Source organism: Camelus ferus, chromosome 1 (assembly GCF_009834535.1).
Source record: "Camelus ferus isolate YT-003-E chromosome 1, BCGSAC_Cfer_1.0, whole genome shotgun sequence".
In the NCBI taxonomy this organism is placed as follows: Eukaryota; Metazoa; Chordata; class Mammalia; order Artiodactyla; family Camelidae; genus Camelus; species Camelus ferus.
The window spans coordinates 62,708,057-62,733,113 of record NC_045696.1 but is presented as its reverse complement, the minus strand read 5'-3'; the positions used below and the strand labels follow the sequence as shown (position 1 = coordinate 62,733,113).

The window sequence follows — 25,057 nt, the reverse complement described above, 5'->3', positions numbered from 1 at the left end:
AGGTGACGGTAGAAGCAGTATGGTCTCAAAGCAGCCCTAGAGAAATCCCCCAAAGCTGCCACTGATGCCCCATGACCATGAAGTCCAGGAAGCTCCAGGGAGCTGTGAAAATGCACTGTCCTCACCTGGCAGGAACCCCAGAAGGTGCAAACCGCCCCCCTCAGGGCAGCAGGAAGAAGCAGCGGCTCTTTAGGACAGTGTCGTTTGGGAAAGTGACAGAAGGTGCTCGTCCCTGCTTGAAGCTGCTAACATCTACCTCACCCTGGCTCTGTGGCTTGAGATGGCCAAGCCAGCGCACCAATCGGGAGAAATGACACACCACAGAGAAACTGTTTTTTCCTTAAAGTGGAGAATACAAGTAAGGAGCGGAGAGCAAGAGAAGGTGGTCTGTGTAGCCACGTCTGGGAAAGGGAAGTCCTTCCAGGCAGCTCCCAACAAATGCAAACATTTCCTCCAGACCCTGGCTGTCCCAAAGCTTTCCTCTTCTGTCACTTTCTTCTTTGAACAGCCCCAGACATCCTGAAAACCTTACTGCTACCTGGGCCCAGAATAAGAACGTGACCCCTGCTGAGCACTACGCCCCTGAGCTGCATGCACAGGGCAGGGGCTCAGGGAAGGCCTAGGGAACTGGGGCCCATGGGAAATCTGCTCACACATCTGTGTCCCTCAGCAGACAGCTGTCCTCAGGAGGCTGCAAGGGACTCAGGGAAAGCTATACACTAGAACATTGGCTTCCCAGGTGAGAAATGTGTGCCCACAGAGCTCTGCTCCCGAGAGGCTTCCTTCCTGCCTCTTGGGGCCTGCACCAGGAAGGAAGGCTTTTCCACCCACATTTCCAACTTGCTGATGTTCAGAAATGGAACGCCTTTCCTTGGGGGAGGGAGAAGGGCTGTGTGTGAGGGAAGGGCTATTAACCACTCAGAAGGTGACTCAGAGGAAATGAGAGCTTCTCTGCACATCTGAATATCTGAAGGACTTTTGTGGGGAAGAGCATACATGCATGCATGCGTGCGCGCACACACGCGCGCGCGCGTAGTGGAATAGTACCCAGCCATAAAAAAAGAATGAAATAATGCCATTTGCAGTAACACGGATGGACCTAGAGATTATCATACTAAGTAAGTCAAAGACAAATATCATACAATATCACTTACATGTGGAAACTTTAAAAATGATACAAATGAACTTATTTACAAAAGAGACTCAGACATAGAAAAACAAACTTATGGTTACCCAAGCGGGAAAGGGGGGGATAAATAAGGAATTTGGGATTAACATATAAAAATTACCATATATAAAATAAATAAAATCCTGCTGTATAGCACAAGGAAGTACATCCATTACCTTATAATTACCTATAATGAAAAATAATATGAACAGGATATATATGTGCATAACCGAGTCACTATGCTGTACACCAGAAACTAATACAACATTGTCAATCAACTATACTTCAGTTAAAAAAGACACCCACAGTAACCCTTTCCTATTATCTTAGGTGGGTCATGGATGAGGAATGGATGGATGGAGGGAGGGAAGGAAAGAAGGAAAAAAAAGAAAACATTACCCTAATGATTCTAATGGTAAGAGAAGTTTAATCCAACTCAAGTTGCAGACATCATAAAAACGAAGCCCATGCTCTCTAATAACTAAAAACGTTCCCTCTCTGGTATAAAAGCTGTGAGTGGCCTGACTGGACACAATTCACACTAAAACCTATACCACTGAGATGCCTACAAAATCAAAAACCCCAAGAAACAGATTGAGAGCAGCCATCCCCAAGTCTCCTTAATTACACACTCATAGCATCCATCGCCAGGGACATCCCTGGGCTGTGAGGCAAAGTGAGAAAACCACTTTTGCCAGAGGGACCCATACAAGTTGGAGCAGAAATCCAGCCTTTGCCAAAGATGACAGAGGAGGGAGGACAGTCTACACAGGGCTCAGACACTAAGGAGGAACTTGAGTGCTCTTAAATGTTTCAATGGAAAGACTGTAATTGTCTTTAACATGCAAGTAAGTAGACTCTTCCATGGGTATCTGTAGGGGATTGGTTCTAGGACCTCTCTGAATGCCAAAATCTGTGGATGCTTAAGTTCTTTATGTAAAATGGCAGAGTATTTGCATATAACCTACATACATCCTGCCACATACTTCAAATCATCTCTAGATTACTTATAGTACTGAATACACAGTAAATACTATGTAAATAGTTATAAATACAATGTAAATACTATGTAAATAGTTGCCAGTGTGGGGCAAATTCAATTTTTGCTTTTTGGAACTCTGGATTTTTTTTTTTTTAATCTGTGGTTGGTTGAATCACGGATGTGGAATTCATGGATATGGGAAGTGGGGTGGGCAATTGTATATGCTGTAAATGGAAAAAAAAAAAAGGTGGGGGAGCACTAAGGCTGCAAAATGGCTGGGCATGAGGCTGCAAAACCTCTCCAGATCTGCTGTTTCGTAATTCAGGAAATAGAGGGCAGGGTCTAGGAATCATCCACCTAGGACCTCAGGCAGAGAGAGGACAGGCAGGGCACCGAGGCGAGGGACCCGAGTCCTAGACCTGACCAAGTGACTGAGCAACCCTGGGCAAATCTAACCCATCCCCCCATAATCAGTCTCTTCTGCAAAACGGGTATAAAACTATCTGCCTTCCTACTTTGCTGAATTAGTATGAGGAGTAAATGCAAAACCAATCTGGACACAGCTGAGCACTGCTCACGCCTAAGGGACTGCGGCACTGTTAGAACAGCTGGCAAGAGCGAAGACGCTGCAGCAGGAAGCTCACAGCGCACGGCGCACACCTGAGTTGCTGTCTGTGTGGCGGCATGTCTGTTCGAGTGCTGGGTCAGGAAAGGGCCCACGCAGAGGCTCAAGGAAGGTAATAGCTTATTCCACACCTCTGGATCAAAAGTTGCATGGGATGATAAGAGCTTCATCACAAGGGTCTGAATCCAGAAGACAGGTTCTCAAACTCAGAAATGACCCCAGGAAGCAAGTGTCTAGAAGGAGGTGAAGAGATTTCAACTTGGTCAAGTCCCATGAGGCTGTCCATAAGCTCAGCCTTAGCTGTAGCCACCCTGCACCATTCCACAGTGACAGCACACTGCGGTACCCATGCAGCGCAGAGAACGTGCTCAAATCAGCCAACTGGAGAAGCCAGGGCAGAGAAAGGGCCCTGAGGGGGAAGGAGAAAGTAAGGGACATCACTGGGCTGTGAGGAAAAGTGAGAAAACCACCTTCAGGGCACAGGGATGGAGCGGCACCCAGGGACAGGCACATTACAAGGAGAAGCTTGAAATGCTTTAATGCTGGTGCTTCAAAAACCCCTGACACCATCTGCTGTAAGCTGTTTTCAGTTTGTAATTTCCACAACACACATGGCTACTCATAGCTCCAGTCTGGTCAGTTTCTACACCTTTGCCATTGGACTTTCCACACTGGTCTTCTGCCCCATGGAATAGAAAAGCCAAGTCATGTTTCTCATCATGGCCAAGGGCAGGCAACTGGCCTGGAACCTCAAAGGCAGCTTCACATAAGGCAGGATGCAGCCTCTTCCTGCACAGCAGGCTCCTGTTCCAAGTCAGGACAAAGTCTTTCTGGCTTCAAAAGGTGGCCCGATCCCCCCTCCTGCCCTACAGCAGCCCCTCTGTGTTCTGGGACCATTATCCACTACTGACCAGCACCAAGGGAAGACTGGATTATGGAGGACAGGAAGCAGGGAGAGGGCAGGTCACTCACTGAGCACCCCTGAGCCTGGTGTTGTGTGATATGTATATGACATCACTTCATTATCAACTGTTCATTGAGCACACACAGGACTAGGCCAGTGGAAAACACTGGCACAAACAGGGGAAAGAGAAGGCAGAAGTTCCAGCCTCAGAATCATCAGGCAGGCTTTTCCAAACACATCCTTTTACCTGCATTGTGACACGTGAGTCATGTTTCTCAAATATGGGCAGCAGAAATCCCTTTACAACCAATATGCTGGGCATATCCCCATTTCACAGATGAGGAAATTGAGGCTTTAAAAGGTTTAAATATGTTATGTAAAGTAATAAGACTAATAAGTGGTGGAATCAGGAATCTACCCCAGCTCTGTCTGACTTCAAGGTTGAATAATTTCCTATGTTCTGGTCTATCTCACAATGTAATAAAAGCACATATATTCCCAGAAAACTAAGTGATTTGGTTTTATCCCTATGGCTAAAGTTCAGTTCCCTCTACTTCCTCTTTTTTTTTTCCTCCCTCTACTTCCTCTTGATTTCATGCTACTATCTGAAAATAATAACCAAGCCTTAAAACTCCAAGATGTTCTTAGAGAACCAGAGCTGGGAGGCGAGAGTGACAATGTTTCATTAGTCAAGGGCCCTGTCCTCAAAAAGTTCACAGCCTTGTCAGGGGAGGCACGCACATGCGCACGTACACACACACACACACGAAGCATCTGCCATCTAAGTTATGAGCTGCTGGATGATCTCAGGAGAGTTAGTGCGGAGGAGCGGGTGTTACAACTGGAAGCAAGGAGGCCCTAGGGGGCTCTCTGGAAATGGTGGCTTTTCACATGGGCCTTGAAGGATGAGTGGGGCAAACAGAAGAGCAGGATGGAGGGAAGGCGTCCTAGGCAGAGGGAAGGGCACCTCCAGAGGCCACACGTGCAGGTGGACACCTATTTGGGAGACAGTGGGGATTCAGCACAGCTGAAACAACAGGTACAGGGAGATGGTGGGAGACAGGGAAGGTGAGGGTGGAGGGTGGGCAAACTGCAAAGGGACCGGTATGGCGGGCTAAGGAGTTTGGACTTGAGAATTAGCACAATGCCTAACATACAGCAGGAGCTCAAAAAAGTTTGTCAGAGTGAAGTTATCTGTTAATTTGGGGCCAGGGAGGACAGGGATGGGGTAAGCTGTCCCTTGGCTGCAGAGCACAGAGCTGTCAGTTATCCAAGAGACTGTGTCCAGTGTGAAATGAAACTGAAAGCCAAGTGGACAGTTAGTGGCAGAAAATGGTGTGCAGGGATGGAGAGGGAACCAGGGCATTGGGGTCAGAATGAGCAGCAGGAAGGAGGCAAGGCCTGGAGGTACCTCTGAGTTATAGAGATGGGACCACAGACACTTTTATAGGGGGCTCAGCCCCTCAGCTGCAGGCGGGGCCAGTTTGTCCAGACTGTGTATTCTTGACACCAGGGCCTGTGGCTCATCCACTGAGCCTGACACAGAGCAGACACTCGACAGATACATGTGGAATCCTTAACAGCTGAGCTGTCAGTCACCAAGTGAGTGCAGATGAGCTCAGATGTCCTGAGAGGAGAGGACACAGGCCACCTCCCAGAGATGCACACAAGAATGAAATGCTCAGCTCTCGTTAATTGCCTAAGGTCTGGATCTGGGGTGATTCCAGGGCCAGGCCTGGTGAAATCCTCAGCGGGAGTCTGAGTCTCCGCTCCGTTCCCTCCCAGAGCTGGGCTGTGATGGGCTGCGCTTCGCCCACATCCCTGGATGCTTTCTCCCAGATAAGGATCCCTCCTAGCTTCTGGAGATTCTGCTCCAGACGTAACACAAGCCCATCCAGGAGGCATAAGGCGACATTTCCCGAGCCCTCCACCCTCGTCTAGGGAGACAAGCCCTCCTCTGTCTTTAGGCCATCTGGAGCACACAGAAGCACAGAGGTCAGCCTTTCCCAGTCACAGGCTGAAGGGGTGCAGCCCTGGTGAAATTCTGACGTGCAGCGAATGCGCACTAAAAGCAGCTCTTGGGAATTTTGAGACCAACCAAAAATCAATGGTGCAAACAAAGCATTTACGCTTTTGAGAAGCCATCACCTCCCCTCCATTTCTTTCCCTTGACTCCTTCCCTCCATTTCTTTCCCCTGACTCCTTCCACGTGGAATTATGGCCAAATCCCAGTGGTTAGTTCTTAAGTTAGTCTCTACGTAGCATGAGCACCATCCAACAGAGAAAGCCTTATCTTCGCATGCAATCCACAGCCAGTAACAGTTCACTGCTGACACGGGAAACCAGGAGAAGGGGGCAGGCCGGGTAAGAAGAATTCATAAGAGATGGGCTGCTATTCCTCTTCACCTTGGAAGTCCAGTCAAAAGCCAAATTCTGACCCAAGAATGGCCCAACATCCCCCTCCTGGGTCGAACAGATGGTGGGTCCAGATACACAGTCAACCTCAGCAGTATTTCTAACCCTAAATACATCAGCCTTTCACAGCTTCCTTCCTCCACATTATCCCGACCTCCAGTCCTCCCCCCGACCCTTCCCTGCTCTGCCACCTTGAATTTAGGGTGATAACACATTCTCAGGTGTCCTAGGACAGGCCTTACCCTTGTGGTCCTGGATAAGCATCCCCTCTTCACTCTCAAAGTGTTCTAGTTTAAACAATAAATAAATGGTGAAGTTAAATGGTCACCCCACCTATGCTGTACTTCCTCCAGGACTATTTCTCATGGTGTTTATCTTAATTACAACAGGCAGGCAGCTCTAGAAAGTGGAGTGTAACTCAGACTGCATCCATCTTCCTTCTTCCCTTCTCCCTCATCCTTTAAATTGTACCCCCCATCTTGTTCTGGAAGGATTTAGCTAGCAAATTGCCAGCATTCATCCTATAGAGAGCCACAAGCTTGCTATACAGGTGTACCCAAGTTTGGCTCAAAAATTCTATTAGTCAACTGAAAAAAAAAATCTAATTAGTTGTAAAGAAGGAGAAACCAATCAATTATCTAGGAGAAATAGGACTATTCATGACTCTAAGGCCAGAGAGAAGAGTCTCCAGTTGGGCTGTCAAGGAGGCCCTTCTGCACACCATTGACAATGTCCCAACATCCCCACTTCCATGCCTGCGCAGAAGGCAAGGCTTGGGGGCTGGGGTCTCCGCGGACCAGCACTGCCCAGGCTTGTTCACCAGGCAGCACCGAAGAGACACAGCATGGGGGATGAGAAGCAGCAAAAACACAGGCCTATCCCCCTCCTTCCCCTCCCCTTGGGTTTCTCTCCTCCTTTCCTCCCGGTCTAGACCTTCAGTCTCCTAAAAGCACCTTTAGATACTGAGAGCAGTTCAAAGATGCTCTCGTACACAGTAAAGTTAAAGTAGTCGCCCACTCTGATAAATGGTGGACCTGGGGATCTTTTTATTTTTTTCCAAAATTACATTTCTGGACCAGAATCACATTTGGCCTTGGCATTTTGTGATTAGGCAAGTCTGGGGTTAATAAGAAAAACATTTGATAGAATTTTAAATTACCAATTAAAAAATCAACTATTTTGAGTAATGGGAGAAAATATTTGAGAAAAACAAAGTTGGAGCACCCAGACTGTCTCTATCAGCCTCCAGGAACCAGCTGACCAAAGTCCTCAGAAGGTCCAGGCCAACTGGAGGGGGCATTTGGTCAGCTTTTTGCCTCAATGAACTTTTAGACCCAAAATCTCAACCTGGCAGTTCTGGGGCTGAATCTGGTGCACCACTGTGCTGTGTGTGGCTGGCAGGCTGCTTTAATTGTCACTATTTTAAAATCAGGAGCTTCTACATTAACAACATAGATTTCTGGCTTCTTTAAGGGAAAAAAAAAATCAGAACACTGGGCAACACTGGGCAAAATAAACAAGAATATTAAAAACATCAGTTAAGAACCAGGGCATAGATGGGTTTTTAATCAGCCGTTCTTCTTTCTCTGTCACAATCCATTTTTGAATCTCCAAAAACCTGTATTACTTCCTGGAGGCATTTGCCAAAATTAAACTGCTACAGGCTGGATCCTGAGCTTCTGAATCACAGATGATTCTTATACCTGTTACAAGATGTTCTGTTCATTGGGTGAACCTCTTTTCTTTTGAGAGCCTAACCAGATGTTCTCTTATTTTACGCTTCCTTTTAAAAAACCAATCAGCTATCTAATCCTGAGTATGACATGGCTTGTGGACTGGAGACCTGCCCTGGCCCGTGCAGGTGGCTGGCGGGCACCTGTACTCACAGCTAATCACGTGCAATCCAGACAATCCATTTACTCACACATCTCTCTCAGGTTCTGGCTGGCTGTTTCAGTCCCCTCTGCACTGACAAAGCCTCGAAGGCTCTCTCTACTCCTTTTATACAAAAGCGTATTGCTTGTTCACCTGTACGATGCCTTTAACCTTTGACAGGAGCTGAAAGGATGTGAGGTGTAAGTAGAGAGGTGGCCTGAAGGATCACTCTGTACTCCTCCCAAACCCTGCTGACATCTTGGCAGGAAGGCTGAAGAAACGTGGATGCCTCTCCTCTGCTTTGGTGATTCATTCTAAAAAATCTGATTCATCTTTACGCCTTTACCTTACTTAGATACTATCTTCCAGGCTGAGTGTTGAATAGTAATAAACTACAATTACATTTTTAGGAATGTGAAAAACTTGCTCGTTGCCGAGCCAAGTCAGAGTGCTAGAATTATACCTGCCTTCTTTACAGTTCCAAGTTCATGATTCTTGGGTCAAAGGGCATGAGATGGTCCTAGCAGTTAGGGAAGGGCTTCCCTTGCTTATAGTCTGTGCAGACACTGGGTTTCATTTTATTAAGGGAGAAAGTGTTTCCTTACAGGGCTCAAGAGGGGACCAAAGGGAACCGGAGAAGCAGCCAGATGCACTGGCACTCACTCCACGCTGCCCGACAGCAACGAGGCCCCATAAGCACCTCCACATTTCACATTTCTGAGAGTCCATCAGGACCAGCAAGCCTCAGAATGAGTGTTCATCTACAGAGGCAGGGACAGACAAATTTTTACATAGGCAGCAATTCTGGTTTCTCCTTTACAAACAGTGACAGAAAAGTTTCAAAGATGGGGACGCTGGGGATGGCTGGGTCCTGGATCAAATTGCTCCTACAGGCAGCTCCTTGAAGGGGCGGTGGCCAATCCTGCCACCCTCAAAACAGAAGACTATAGGAGTGCTCTATGATTGATATAGTAAATGGCTCGTTTAAAGAAGTCACCCAACTCTGCAGTAGGAGGTAAGGCATTCATTTCAAACTCAAGTTCACTTTAAAAGCTTGATATTTCCACAACAGCAGTTCTGCAACTAATCCAGAGGCAGAGGGCCTGGGCACTGCATCTCCATTTCACTTAATCACCTGCAGAAATGCAGTCCTGCGGCTGAAGTGTGGACCGAGGTGGCCGAGAGGCCACACTGAAATACCCCTCATGCTAAGCTGGTCATGCTTAACTCAGCCCTCGTCACACACTGCTTGTCACAGAAAGCCCCTCTTATACATATGTCACTGTGGTTCAACTATGCTATTTGCCTTTTTTCACCAGAAAAGATCAATCTTTTGATCATCTATCAATCTTACAGATCAATCTTTTTTGCTGCCTAGATCACAGATGAGAGTCTTTCAATGAGATGTTTATTTGGCAAAGGAAACAAGCTGCAGTAATGCAAAGAAGGACAGTTCTCCTGGGCCCATCACCCTTTGCTGGGCCTCAGCTGGAGCACCTGCGCAGGCGCCCTCCCAGAGGAGCCATGTGAGGAGGCAGTCCCACCACCTCGGCTGCCAGCTTCCGTAGGATGGGGTCTAGTTTCTCTCTGCTGCTCAGCCAGGCCCACGGCAAAAGCCCACTGGGTGAGTTTTCTGTTTGTGCACAGAGCCAGGTCCACCCTTAGCCCACTTCCTGGAGGCTCTGCCAGGACAGCACAGCACAGCCCACAGCCCTTCCAAGAGACCTTCCAGAGCAAAGACAGAAGCGTGACGCGCACACACATCTTAGAATTCTGAGGCACAATGTGAAACTGAGGGTGACGGGGGCCACACAGTGAAGTCCCCAGATCCTGCAGACGCTTTGTGGCTCGTCCAAGGGAAGCCTCTAAACAGCAGCACAGACCTAGTGTTTGAGTCTTTACTGAGTTTCATCTGCCCTAGTTCCCTCACGCGTTAATCTCCTTGGAAGCAGGAATCACGCCTTCTACCTCATAATTCCTCAAAGCCCCTAATCCTGCGGCTCGCACATGATGAACAGAGTAAAACTCGAGACCAACAATGTTTGCTGTGGATTATCTTTAAAAGGAAGAAGTGAAAGCAATTTCTATTAGAACACGAGTGATGGGACTGTGGACCCTTACTTAACAGCTGGCCAAAACACTGTTGAGGAAGCAATGATTGAACAACTGTTCCTTCACATATTCAGCCAACACCTACTAAGTGCCTGCACGTGGTCTGCACACCCTAAAGAGAACATGCAACGTGGCCCCGCCCCACGCACTCACTCTTCCAAGGACGTCTGTGTCGGGTACTGTGCCAGGGGTCTTTTTCATTGACTCAGTATTGCCAGAGGACCCCTAATGCACAGGGTGACAGGAGAGCAGAAATGAGTTGTGTTTTCAGAGAAGGGACGCCCCTCACACGTCAACCAGGACCTCGTCTCAGCCTGAGCGCGGCCTTCGGGAGCCTCCCTGACTCCCGTGGCCTTCAGGTGACCTCGGGATGTTCACAGCTTCCCCGGGGACACAGTCATCAGAGAGGAAACAGTTTTACATTAACAGTAACACAGTTCTACTTGGGTTCTTCTGAATACAGCTTTTTGTTTTAAAATACATTTTCCCAGTGTTGTCATTAAAAAATAACAACCTTATAAAAGATATTTTTGCCTCTACCCTAGGGCGGGTATTTCTCTCCCCTTTTATTAGTGATTCCTGTTGGGGCCACACCACTGCCTCCAGGTCACACAAGCTATGCACACGAGCCAGCCCTGCCCTCTAGTTCCCAAGGAGTGAAGGAACACAAGGCTTCTCTGTCAGTCACTATTGGAAAAGGTGGCAGGCTTTGCTCTCTCTACTCAGATTTAACTCTAATAGAAACTGACAAGTTCAATCTTGGTTAATTTTTTAAAGAAAGATGAGAACAAGAGCCAAGAAGTTCATCCTCAGATGTCAGCGGGAAGAAGAAAATCTACTACCTTTCATCTCCAAGTCCTCTGCTTACTCATCCTGAAATGACGCCAGCGGCAGGGTTCCCTTAAAAAGCAGAGCTCCATGCCTAGCGAACAATGGACCTGAATTTATATGGGCTGTAAAGCCTTCCAGACACCGCTGTTCCATTAACATCCTGACATAAGACAATCTGGACAGGGATGGAAAACACTGCTTGGCTGAATGTTAGAGCTGTGTCTGTCTTCCTCCCTCAGACAAACTCAGTTCAGACTGGGGAACCTGAAAACAAAATGACACCATAGGTTCATACAACCTCCTCAGCTCCAAACCCAGCAACAGCACGCTGAATTGGGTTTTAGTTTTTTGTTTTTTTTTTTAATAATAGATTTTAAATGATACCTATCGATAAAATGGTGTGCTGTGTGGGTCTGATTCAAAATAATGGGGGCAGCAGGAGAGGGGAAGAGGAAAAGTGCATGGGAGGAGAGATAAAACAAGGTTGGCTAAGGGTTGATAATTATTGAAGCTCCATGAATGTTATACTACTGAAGCACCCAGAGCACTACGTGATTCGGTCTACCTTTGTCTATGTTACAAATTTTCCAAAATAAAAAGTAAAAAAAATTATATTGGGAGACTAGCAGTGTTAAATGAATATTGAGTTAGGTATAAGGATGGCCAAGATACACTTTAGTGAACAAAGATGCACAAGGGTATATAAAGTGAGTGCACTTACACCCACATGCACGCACACGCACAATTGACAAATCTGTAGAATATTTCTGGAAAAATAATAATCCTTGTATATTGTTTGAGTTTTTAATGAAAATGTATTACTTTTATATAATAATGTTTTGAATTCAAGGAATGCAGCAGAGGAAAGGAAATAGTAGGGATGAAAAATGAGATGAACACTCCATGGATCAGAAATGGGACAGAAACCACACTGGAGATCAGAGCCAGAGTCCAGAAGCAGGTAGTGGCCAGAAGTTCTCCCTCTGTAGGGCCCTGGAATAGCCCAGGCTCCCAGCCAGGCTCCCAGTGTGAAATGGGACAGGCAGTTTGTCCTTCTCATGTCCCCCCTCCCCCTCTTCTTTTCTTACTTCTCTGCTGCAGTCTTCTACATGCACTTCTTCTGCGTCCTTGAGCTCCTGAGGCACGTTAAAACTTCACTCCATTATTGTGGACTCATTGTTTTCTCCTTGTAATACTGTCAGTTTCTGTTCTGCAAATACCTTATATTGCTTAGGGTATGTGGTAAAAGTATAAAAACCAGCCTCTGTAGGTACTAAATTCATGATGGTGGTTTCCTCAGGGGAAGGAGGGGAACACAGCACCAACTCCCTAGCTGCAAGGAGTCCAGGAAATAGTCTCCAGCCTTTTTGTCTTCCATAAAGAGAGGCAGGCTTATATGACAGGAAATTCCTCAAACATAGGAAGGGGATTTCAGATGCTGAGAAGCCAAAATGTATCAGCACTATTTATGTTATCAGTTGCTCCAAACTTACATACCATAAGGACACTGGGGCTCAGAGGTTAAGGGACTTCCCTAGCGTCACAGAGCTAGTAAGTGGTTGAGCTGGGACAGGATAAAACTGCCACCAACAATAGGGAGTGCTGTTCTGCACCAGGCACATTGTCTAATTTAGCCTCCAATCCACTCCACAGTATATAGTATTATGCAGTGCTATGATCTCCAGGTCTCAGCTAAAGAAACGGAAGCTCAGAGAGGTCAAGATATTTGCCCAAACTCACAGAGCCATGAGTGGCAGAGGTGGTGCCAGTCCACGCCCTCCACTCCTACCTCTGTGCTAGTCCCCACTTCCTTGCCAGCACCCCTGACAGCCCCACACTGGTTCCAGGAATGGGACAAGGGAGCCTGCAAATAAGCTGGACATTTTCATTTCAAGCATCTGGAAAGAGGCTAGGCTGGCACAAATGTGACCAATAAAAACCACGTGACCTAAAAAGGTGAAAGAGTGGACACTATTAAAATTCTCACCACAAAAGCAAATTCCTGCCTGGTGGCGTGTTATTAGCAGCTGACAGGATTAGCCTGCTGCTTCCACCTCGTGGTGGGTTTGGGCTCAAACCAGCACACAGCCGGCCTGCGGAGCCAAGGGAGAATGAACCACAAGCCATGGCCCCCGCCCTGCAGAGGGGTAGGTGAACCGCAGGCCTGGTCCTCACAGAGACTTGGAGGGCTGCCTCCCACCCTCCCACCCTCTCGCTTGTCTCCTTCCCAAGCTTCACCTGCACACCCTCTGTTCCTGCTCACTCAAGGATCTTACAGAAAAGCCAGATCATTCTCTTCTGCTAAAAAGGAAGGGTTTTAACTCTTGGGTAGGGATAGAAATGCCACAGCTATTAGCAAGAAAGTAAAAGGAAAAAAATCAACAGGATACTCAGTTAAATTTAAATTTCATATAAGCAACAAATGCTTGTTTTGTGTAAGTATATCCCCATGCAATATTTGGGATATACTTACATAAAACAATTACTTGTAGTTTATCTGAAACTCGATTTAATTGGGTGTCCTGTATTTTAAATAGTAACCCTACATGGCTGGTGGTGGAATAGAGGAGGAGGTACACAGAAAAACGAATCACCTGGAAGAAAAAGCACAAAAAGGAGTGTGACAACTCAGGGAGAGAGAGAGGGAGGAAACGCTCTTTACCAAGGGTCTCTTTTACACTGGAAACTTCCACGTGCATTATTTCATTTGCGTTTTCCAGTAATTCTGTGCATCAGATATATTTATCCCCATTTATGAATCAAAACACAGAGGTTCAGAGAATAGGGTTAATTGCAAGTTGTCACACGGGTAATTCATGAAAGGTAGCACTGAAACCCACAGCTTCTGAGCATAACCCGAGTGCAATTTGTTCTACACATGGTTGCTCTGCCTGCTGATACACCTTTATAATTTTTACAGGTTGTACACAAAGTGGGTCCAATGGTTTTCTTTACTTTTCTAATACGTAAGGAAGTAAATTCCAAATCACATCCTGGAGTAACACATATTTGCAAAATACGGCTATTTATGGAGAGCACTCTATTTTTACAGAGAAAGCCCTAGACCCTTCTCTCCGTTTGGCCACTTATCTCAACTAACCACATTGCCAAAGAGGACCTGTTCAGTGCTCTAGTTCTCTCACAAAGAGGCAGAGAAAAGAGTCAAGACAGAAAGGACAATATTCCACCCAAGATGAACACTGCTCCCCAGTTCTCAGATGGTGAAGATCATGGCTTTTTGACTCAAGAGAACATTACAGGGACCCAAGAGAAAAAGGCTCCTCTCACCATCTCAGCATCCCATGAGCCATCAGTCTCCCGAAAACACAGTTGCTTTGGTGTTATGTTTGGAGGGGGGCAATTGTTTAAAAAAAAAAAAAAAGAAAGAAAGAAAAAAGCTATTTATCAAAAGGACAGTGGGAAATACTTTCTCCCCCAATCCCTCAAGCTTCTAACACTCATGGCACACAATCAAAGGGAAACAGCCATAAAAATGACTTAATACGTGACTTTTTTGAGGTACAGTAACTGTTAGACAAGTGGCTATAAAAATAACACAGCTGAGGAGGTCCAAATTTATTCCTGCTTAGTGAATCTCCAGATCAAAATGTGCTCCGTTAATCACTCAAGTTTTGCTTTTGTGCTGTTTTGTTTCTAAATTTTCCTTTCTTTTCACAGATGCTAGCAGATCCCACTGATGATAAATACCTTGCCTGGCTCACTGTCCACACTCTGAGAGACCACGTGGTGGTTGGGTCCCGAGGCCACGTGCTCGGGGAGCACTCAGGGAGGCGCAAGTACCCACAGAGGTGGCCAGATGGCCATGAGGTGCCCAAGCTACGATGGCCAAGTCCTCGGAGATGGGGCTGGGACTGTTCACCAGACAGCTGACTGTGCCTGCCCCTGCTCAGGCCCTGTTTCCTCACTCCCCTGCCTTCACCCCCTCTTCTGCTCCTCCCACCCCTCCCCACAAACACACGCACACCCGGCACAGGCTCCAAACTGGCAGACAACTAACACTCAATCTCTTGGGCCACTGGAGTCTCCAGTTTTTTTGTGGAAGATGGCAAAAAACCCAGTCCATTCTTGTGTGCCCCAGCCAGCACCACACTGTGTGTTCCCAGCCCCAGCCCAGACAGACGGCAAATATTCAAAGGCAATCACCAGAGCCGGTGGGACACAGATGAGCGCAAGGCGTCATTTACAGACTTAATTATTAGAGGCCTTTAGAAATATTTCAGCTGGAGAGGAAGGGAAGGGGGAAGAACACTTAAAGGCCTTTTAATTTCTGTTGATTCTGAGGGCACAAGCAAGATTTGGGGGACCTGCCAGCAGCCCTGCTGCAGGAGTCTCACCTTTCTTGCTGTACAGAATGATAACTAAAGAATCTGAAGGTGAGACAAACTCAGTTTCATTTTGGATCTAAAATCTTTCCAAGATTTCTTTTGAGAAGGCCAATTAATCTGATTTAAGTTTCACTGTTGGTATGATCCTGGACCTACAGAAAACATCAATTCTGGCCAATACCATTCAAATTAAGTGCGATCAGGTTTCCATTTCTATTACACGAGAAGATTCCAGACTACGGCTTGAAGGTCTCAGGGCTCTAACTGTACTTAATAGTAAGCCTGGTTTAAAGACCCCCGGGCACTGGCCCCACGGAGCAGTGAGGAACTCACCAGCTGACAGGCAGCCTCAGGATGAGGAAAGAGGATGCAGAAATGCTTGGGATCACAAATGCCAGCGCTGGAGGAGGGAGGTCTCAGAGCCCGGCTGCTCCCATTCTCACCTTGGGGAGCCCAGGCTCCATGAGGTGGCCAAGCTGGGATCTGCACATAGGACTTCAGACTCTCAGCTCGGTGCTCCTTCCATCTCCTCCCTTTGTTAAATCAGGAACCCCAGACATAAGACACCTTGCATGAAGGTAAGGGAACGAGGCGGGGAGGCTGCTGTGAGTACAGCGGCAGGTGTTTGCCCAAACCTCCCCCCTCTGCTCTATGGCAGGGCAAGGGGCTCTACTCTGTGATCTAGGGCAACTAGTGAGAGGATTATGTAAGGAAGAACAGCCCACAAGGCCCAGGAGCTATCAACTCGTTCAGAGGCCTTGCAGGAATTTCCTGTTATGTGATCTGGGACTTCCAAATAACTACAACCAAGCTGAGGCTGTCAGTCTCCTCTCTCTTAGGGGAAATGCATGTTCTTGAGTCACTAGTTGCCTGTGCCCAAACTCTCCAAAGGCCGGGCTTAGCTCCAAGAATGCCCACAGGGAGCCAGCATGAGGGTCTGCGTGGAGAACAAAGAGTGGGCCAGCTCCAGGCTCTGGGTGAGCTATGGCTCTGCCCAGAGGAGGAGAGTCAGCAACGTGAAACTCTCCACGACCAGAGTCACAAAACCCGGCAGGTGCTTCTGCTCTTCCTTTTCTTTTTAATTTTTTTAAATTGTCAGACATCTATTACACACAAAGGAGCACACACACATGTACAGCCACTCAAGCCGAGCATGAAAGCACTGCAGCCCTTGGGAGGCAAACCCCCAGCCACGTCCGCCTCCCACCACCACTCCACCCGCGGCAGAGTGAGCTGTCATGTTGGCGTTTAGGAATCATCATTTCCTTAGTTTTCTTGTATTTTTTAACCACTTGTGTATACTTTCCTGAAGAGTACAGTTCAGTTTTGCCCATCAGTGCATGTAGCCAGGGTCTGTACATTTTTAACTTTATATAGTACTCAACTGGATAAATATATCTTATTTATCTATTCTGCTGTCTGTGAGCACTGAAGCTGTTTCAGTTTGGGCTACTACAAACAATGCCATAATGAATACTCTCGAACGCATCTCCTGGTTCTCAGGCGCCGGAGTTTCTCCACGACGCACACATGACAAGGCCACACGGCAGCCCTAGAATGTGCTCTTCACTCAACTAGGTGATGCCAATCTGTGTTCCAAAGCTGTGCTGCCTCCCCCTCCCTGAAAGACACTCATAAATGCACTCCACTTACACAGAGAAGGGGTCGCTGGTGACTCAAGCGCCAAGAAAACCTAGCTCATCACCAGACTAGCCATATAAAGCTATACCTTGACACCTCCTCTGTAAGGCAAAGCCCAAGACTTTAAAATTCTGAGCCAAACCAGAACCAGCAACCCAAATGGCAGGGCTTTCCACAAGAAAAATGTCACAAACTCCCCCAAATGAATGAGGTAGCACCAACAGCTTTGGTGCAGACCCACCTGCCCATACTCTTAACTGTAAGCAACTAGTACAAATGTGTCCCTGAGATACTCAAGGCAGAAAGACTGCAGAGCAATAACTCTCAATGTAACGAGGGCGGTGAGGGAGAGTGGTAAGGGGGGAGGGGGTCCTAGAGGCTGCCCACCTGCAGCCGCCACATACCTGTACACGGGCTGCATCTCCCTTGCGATGCCGATGACGGCGCCTGGCAGGAAGTTGTCAAACTCCTCAAACAATTCCCGGATGTTGGTCTTATACTTTAGGTCTAGGTCCAGCTGAATTATCCGCAGGATCTCTGGAGGAAAGAAAAGGACAACAATGAGACAGACACTCATCCTGGGAGGCTCAGCCACTGTTAGAAAATGAAGTGGAATCTGCAGAAAAGGGTACTGGGTTATTCTTGCTGTCACCCAATAATGCAAAGATACCACTGGAAACAAAGCTCCTTCGTCTCCCAGCAACCCCCGACTCCCTAGAAGTCTTCATCAACAATCGCCCCATAGCTTTCCTTCCAATTGCAGACATACATTTTCTGTAAAACTAGGTGACCAGATCTTCCAGTTTAGGTCACCGTCCTGGTGTAACTGTCAACAGAGCACCACTGAATTCCCCAAAGTATCTGATTTGGATGCTATGGTACACGGACACCCTTTAAAACTCAAAGCACACAGGTGTTTCTCTTTGGGGCACAAGTAGTAAATCTCCCCCAAGGGAAAGAGAAGTAAAAACCATTATTGCTTCAGGCCCTGATCAGTACGTTCTGCAGGCCTGGGTATGTGTCAAGTTAGGATGCTGACCCAGAGAGAAACAGTTGAAAGACCCCAGATGCTGTTTTGTTTTAATCCATTGTCTGGAAGACTAACTAAGCTATAATTAGACAGACTGAACCTCACAATTACCTGGCTCATAAGAGCTGTTTGCTTCCACTGCCTCCAGGTGACTCAGAGATGAGAAAGGGAGGAGAGAGGAGCAAAGTTCATTCTCCATCCTTCACCCAAAGCCTGTTTGAGCTCCTGGGTGGGTGGTGCTAGCAGAGGACCACACATCAGGCTGCCGGGATCCCGCCCTCAGGGGGAGACACCAGGTAACTGAAAACAGAGAGGGGGTACCTAGTACTGACCTGAACTAGAAGAGAGGCTGCTCGGGGTTATGACAAGAGAGAGTAAGCACTAAGGGCAGCTCTGGCCTGGGAATCAGATCACGTGAGTGCAGACACCAGTTCTGCTGCTGATTAATTCTGTGACCCTGGGGAAATTATCTTACTTCTCTAAACCTCAGTTGTCTCATTTGTTAAAGCGCAGATGACACGATGTGCCGCGTGAGGCTGTGACGCCGAGAAGACCAAGTAACGGGGAGACATATCTCACACACCCAGGCTGCATACGCTACAGGGATCCTGGGTCTGCAGCGTAGGGGACTCGACTGAGCCTAAGGCAGTCAAGGAAGACGTGACAGAAACGGGGAGCTCGGCAGGGAGGAGGGGTGAAGTCACACTACCACCCATCCAGAGCTCTGGGCTCCATCCTTGGCTCTCCACCAGCCTTTCACGCTGGCCCAGCCATGGGGCATGATGCTGGGATGCTACCATGGAAGCCCCCTGAAGACAGGGACCCCATCTTTGGCATCTCGGCCTCCATCCACTCACAGTGCAGGGCATGGCATTCAGTAAACGCTCAGGAACGTTTGTGGAGCTCAATAGCCATCCTCTAAATTAGTGTATGAAGAAATCACAGCTTATGATTCAAGAAAAACTGTTTCATTTGTTCCTGTTATATTTTCCTTTGTGACACAGAACCAAAACACGAGTTGGCATTCCATATGAGTTTTCCGAAAAAAGCAAGTGCCAGTAGGTGAGACTCCAGCTGCCCGGACCAGAGGACAGGGAGAGGGCAGCAGGCTTCTCTCTGGCCCCGGCAGGAGCAGGTACAGGAGGACGGGCCCCCAGGCCAGGGTGACCCGGCGGCCGGCCTGCCTTCACACGGCCCACCCCACACGTAAATGTGAGTAGAACTGCCGCTCTCCCTCCTGCACTGAAGACAACACTCAGGATGACCACCACCCAGAAACCAGGAACGGTGATGATCTGAGAGCCTGGAGGTCAAGAAGCCCTGCGGTGACGTGGCTGTCTCCCAGGGAGCTGCCTTAAACCAGGAAGGAGAAGAGAGGCCGCAGGCTGGAGTCTCAGTGCCCCTGCTGTTCTCAGGTGGCGCTGGGGAACAGAGGGAAGGAACCTGATGGTGACCTTAGGGAAGGACACTGTGTCCCAGGGGAGAATGCCCAGGCGTAAGAGTTGCAGCATCAAGAAGTCATGATGGGGAGGCCCCACCGCACACACCAGGCTCCAGCCCTCTCTCTCCTTTCTGTCCACCTCCTGTGCCCCGAGCTCCCACATCCAGGGTCTCAGGCAGCTCTTCACGAAGTACAGCAGAGCCCTCATGAGACAGGGACAGGATGGCACCATCATCTGGAGCAGAGCAACCCCATCATAGCAGCAGAGAAGGACAAGGGTGCTTGACTTGGAGATGGGGTTCTCAGGGGTGTGTGGTGGCAGTTTTGTGGCGTCATCAGGGCTATGAAAGAAAGGGAAATTGCATCCTCACGGCCTTGCAAGTACTTCTGATAATATCAACGATGGCCACACAGAAGCACCTCTTCTCTGAGTGGTTTTTAAGTGTCCAGCACTATTACACAGGCAATAGCTTACTTCTCGTAACCACCCAAATGTTAAATGAAGTTATCCCCATGTTTGGATGAAGAAATAGAGGCTTAGAAAGGTGAAAAACAATAGTCCAAGGTCCCACAACAAACAAATGTCAGAGCTGGGATGTAAACCCAGGTCTGTTGGACTTGAAAGGCCAGCATCTCTTCCCAGTACACCCTGAGTCTGCTTCTGGGCAGAGAGGAGCTCCAGGGAGGCAGATCTCAGATCCAATACCACCCACACAGGGGGCCTGGGAGCACACGGAAGTGCCCAAGACCTTGATAGACAAACAACAGAGCAACAACCTGGCTGAATGGGAATTACGGGGAAGTAAATGGTGATTTCACTATAATTAAAGAACTTCCTGATAGAGGGGCCATTCAGTCTGTCAATCAGTCATTCTTCCTTGAAAGCCTACCATGTGCTATGTGTACTCTCTGGTCTTTCAAGATCCTCTAAATCCTACTTCATCTGCCAGGAGCAGCCTCCTTCCCTGGCCTGCTGGACAGGCCCTGGGCAGAGCGCCGAGCTCAAGGACATCAGATGTCTCTTCCTGCATTTGGGCAGAGCCCTGGCCTTGTCTTCATAAGCCCCTCAATAAATCTGAGCACTTTCCCTGCCCTTTAGGGACTGGCTGGAAGAGAACTTGGGAAGGTCATCCACAGCCCTGAGACACAGGAATTTGAGATGCTTTAATATTTTTTGTAACTCCTCATTTGTAAAGCACCTTTCAGGAAAGGTTTCTTAAAATTGGTAACACTTCTTTCAAGAGGGACTTCAAATGAGGTTAACCGATTAGGAAGGAGAGAGGCAGCAGCTCCAGCACGAAGTGACCCCTTCACACCACTGTGAAAGGACTGACCCTGCTGTCACCTCTGAAGCTGAGGCAGGAGGACACTCCCTTCTATTCAGGGAGGCCGACCGCCCCCAGTGCAGTCTGCACTGTCATGCAGGCGTCTGTCCAGATGGCTATCCTTTTATATAATTATGAAATAAGATGCCAAGTTGTAAATGTCAGTGATGAAAAGAGGAAGACGCTTACCAGGAATGCTGGAATTCATTAGGAGGAGATTTTTTAAAAGGGCCCTGTTCTTCTGGCCCCTGGTCCTTGATACAGTCATCTCTTTGTGAGAACTACACTCGGAGGGGTTTTTGGGTGGGGGAGGTAATTAGGTTAATTAATTAATTAATTATTTAATGGAGGTACTGGGGATTGAACCCAGGACCTCATGAATGCTAGGCATGTGCTCTACCACTGAGCTAGACCTTCCCTCCCATCCGGAAGGTTTTACATATAACGCTGAAAGACTGTTCTGAGGATGAAACAAGACTGATATGCGGATGTGGCAGCCACAGTGATGGCCCAGAGAGGATGCTGGTTGGAGGACAGCCATAATGATAGCAGTAGGACCACTGAAACGTAAGGAATAAGCAGATGGGATAATCGCCCCCAAAGCAAAGAGGAGATGAAATCTACAAAGCATGGGAAAGAATGTCTGAGAAAAAGGAGGACTAGTCAGCTACAAAACTCAAATCAATGGCTGACACCTAAGGCTGGTTGAATGTCTACTAGGTCAGAATCCCATGGGAAGATAGCAAAAAGGTAAAGGACAGAATGATCTAGGATAACGGATTTGACAAGAGAACCTGATAATAACTGAGGCCAATATGCTCATTGCACAGATGGGGAAAGTGAGGACCAAAGAAGAAGAGGGACTTGTCAGGGACCACACAGTCAGGCTAAGTGGCAAAGCTGATCCCAGAGCTCAGGTCTTCTGACTCTCTAGCCAATGCTCTCATAATAATTAGCTCTCCTCCCTCATGGACCAGGAACTCCTAGGGAGCAGAAGACATTGTGCAATGGCCCAAAGGGTCGCGCACAACACTTGCCAGGCGCCCGACACAATTAGCTCACAGAGGATCAGCATATCATCCCATGAAAATGTAAACCTGAAGACTGATAAGCAGTAACCAAAGAAAAGAAAGAGACTTTCACGATCCACACACTTTATAGCCAGATTTTGGAGATGAGAAAATGGCTCTCCATATTCTCACATAAACATCAGGCAGTGTTTAAAACAACAACAACAACAACAACAACTTCACATTCCTCTAAGACAAGGCCTTGAGCTGTGCTAAATTCAAAGGGAGGCAGGAACCTTACTTAGCTTCCAGGAGCCACCCATGGAGACGCAAGCTCAGTGCCTGGTGTGAGGCCACAGCAACCAGGAGTCAAACACCGTCTGCCCCACTGCCCAGCATCCCCTGCTCTAGTCAGACGGGTGCCCTCTTGGGAATGTTTTGCTGCTACATCCAGTTAGCTGTGTGAGGGGCATTCCAACCAGCAACTCAGACTTAAAATCTTCTCATGTACGTATTTAAATCACAAAACAAGAACTGAAGTGTCAGTGTGTGCCTGTGTCATTCTCGCAGGTAGAAGGAAGCTTGGCTCATGTGTTGGAGAAAGGCCTGTGTGTGCACCTGGTGTCTGAGGAACACATTTGTTGCTGGTCATCCTCTTCAGAGGAGTTCAACTCCATGATGCTGGCTGCCCAGGCCTCTTGGTAGATGATGGAACCTAGAAGAGCTTCCAGCATTCCCACCTCATGGGTCCGCAGTTGGAGCTTTAAGCGCTGATTTCCACAGAGGGCGACAGTTTGGCAAAAGAGCAGGCAAGCTGACCTGGATATTTCAGGAAACAAAAGAACTGCTGCCTACAAGTTACAGGAAGGTGGTTCAGGGGTCCTGGATGAAACCCCAAACCACAAAAATATGAATGTGTGACCACAAGATAGGACCCACTGAAGTATGTCAACTCAAACTGCGAAAAGATGCTCAGGATGTAGGTGGGCTCTTTGGTCTGGACATACTTCCACTTGAACTTCAACTCCAGGGTATAAAGTAAAAATGTGGTACCATCTTCACAAGGGGGCAGATCTGCGCGCCACATCCTCTCACGTGCCAGTTTCAGGCTAACCCAATGGTGCTGCTTGATTCTAACAAGTTGGAAAAGTAAAGACAAGATCCCACGTGCTGTCTCGAGACGCGCTTTCAAGAGCTTCAAGATGCCATTACTATCATCCCCACCTTGGCCCTGGATGGCACTGAGGAGGTTCCAACTGCAGGGCAGGCATCTCTGCACACATGCACTGCAGAAGGCAACGTCCACAGCCTTAGAACCAACTGGGAGGCTCCCAAGTCAACACTCCCCAGTGGAAACAGGCTTGGGACAGCTCATCATCAGCCTCCAGTTAAATTAGGCACAAGGCATGTCATCTGACCATGGATGGAATTACAACCCAGAGTGACTAATTAATGATACCCCAAAACAAACAAAAGGATAAAAAAAAAAACCTCCTTTCCTCCCCCTTCCTTTCTCCTATCCGCACACAGGAACAATTCCTGGTAGACACAACTTACCACACACAAAACAAAATAGGTCAGGAAATGATGGAAACATAAGACGTGCTTAGGTAAGCACTGGGCCCGGCATCCTGGGCAGATTAACCATGCAAGTGCCTTCTCTCCCTTTCTGTTTTGAAGGAACATCAGAGCTTCCCGGAGATAAATATTTATAACACATCAGAGAGCTCTCACTTCAGAACCCAAGCTTTCCACTAAGCGGGAGGGGTATGGGGAGGAAGGGAAATTATGACGACCCCGAGCTATGCAGGGTGTCATGGGGCCGAAGACCCGGAAGCAGCTGCCTGGAAAGGGAGCGCGACTTCTCATTGTCCGCTTGGCCAGGCTGCAGCAATCTGCCACCTGCTTTATCATCCTCTGGAGCTTGGTGATTGCTGCTCAGCAGCACCTCTGGCCTCCAGGAGCCAAAGGGCAACTGAAGGGGGTGGACACTTCCTCTAAGGGTAAGAGGCTCGTGACCAGGAAGAGACAGCCAATGTGCCATGCCAGCCACTCCAAGCCTGGTTTCTCCCGCAGGAGGGCCTCTGGCCCTGCGTGACGGAGGGCCTGCCTTTGCATTGTACAGACCCAAGCTGTGTCCCCGAGGGGGTCCCAGGGTGGAATGGGCTGGGGTGGTTTCACATCCAACAGGGGGAAACTTGGGTCACCTCTCAGCTGGGCTCTTCCCCATCCTTCAGAGCTCCTTCTCCATTCTCTTCGCCATCTAAGGCCCAGCTGCAGGACAGCTGGCTAACTATGGGAAAAGCTGGCACAGAGGAACACAGTGGAACATGCCAAGGGTCCAAGGGCTCAGATTCCTGGGGCTCCTCCAGCCTGGTCAGCCAAATGCTCCCTCCCTCAGAGCAGGGAGAGGGTGTCTGTGCCAGGCCCGGGCTGGGGCTTGACAATTACAGACTCAGCGCACGAGCCTCCACTATGCTCTGCTGGGTGGGTACAAGGACCTCCTGTCTTCAAGTGAGGACGCTGAGGCTCAGAGAATTTGGGTGACTTGTCTAGGACAACCTGGCAAAGAAGCGTCGGAGTTCAGAGCAAACACTGATTTGCCTCATACAGTTTTCTGAGAAAAGCCTTCAGACATCTCTGAAGTCCCTTTTCAAATTCCACTATCTTAAAAACAAGAAATCCTGCCACATCAAAGGCAAAAAGACCAGACAGCTGAGAGCACCTCGGGCAGTGACTGGGGCTTCCAGGGAAGAGAAGGGGGGCCCCACTTCCCACAGCCCCCTCCCTCAAGATCCCATCCTCAAGGAACTTGAAGGCTATTGGGGTTCCATCTCACTGAGCAGGGGCCAATGGAGAAGTTTCAGGAAAAAAATTCTCAAAGTTTCATGCCACAAAAGTAAGCTGAAGGGAAGTCCTGAAGGCCCACGCTTGCTCCTCAGCCCCAGGCCTCCCTGCCTCCAGGTCCCTGGAGGCCGGACACAGGCAGCCCTCAGGTCCGCAGGCTCTGCTCAGTCAGGAAGCCCTCCAAGATAATCGATGTTTTCCACATGCGCAGCGGCCCCCTCCCCCGAGGGAGGAAGGTAAGGGAAAGGAAACAGGGCTCAGAGAATGATTTACAGAATCTGTTAGCTGCTCTGGTGACAGGCTTTGGGGCCAAGAGGTTGGAATTAATGACCACAGTCGGTGTTATGTGTTAGCTACACAACAAATTCTTTCTTCAAGCCCCACTCACCCTTCTCAGAATTAAGCATGGAATGTTAGCTACGGCTCAGCCATAACATTTTTTTACAACTATCAGCTCCTGTTTTGTGGACAAAGTATGACAAAAAAACATGGTTTTTGCTTCAGC

At 48.2% G+C, this 25,057-nt stretch overlaps 1 protein-coding gene across 1 annotated transcript in view; it reads right to left on the bottom strand.

Moving 5' to 3' along the window:
• Nucleotides 1–25,057, bottom strand: part of XXYLT1 (xyloside xylosyltransferase 1) — a 161,966-nt gene that overhangs the window by 56,223 nt on the left and 80,686 nt on the right. Inside the window, exon 3 of the mRNA XM_032481664.1 lies at nt 17,304–17,436. Coding sequence (XP_032337555.1) covers nt 17,304–17,436 — 133 coding nt within the window. The remainder of the gene's footprint in view (nt 1–17,303; nt 17,437–25,057) is intronic.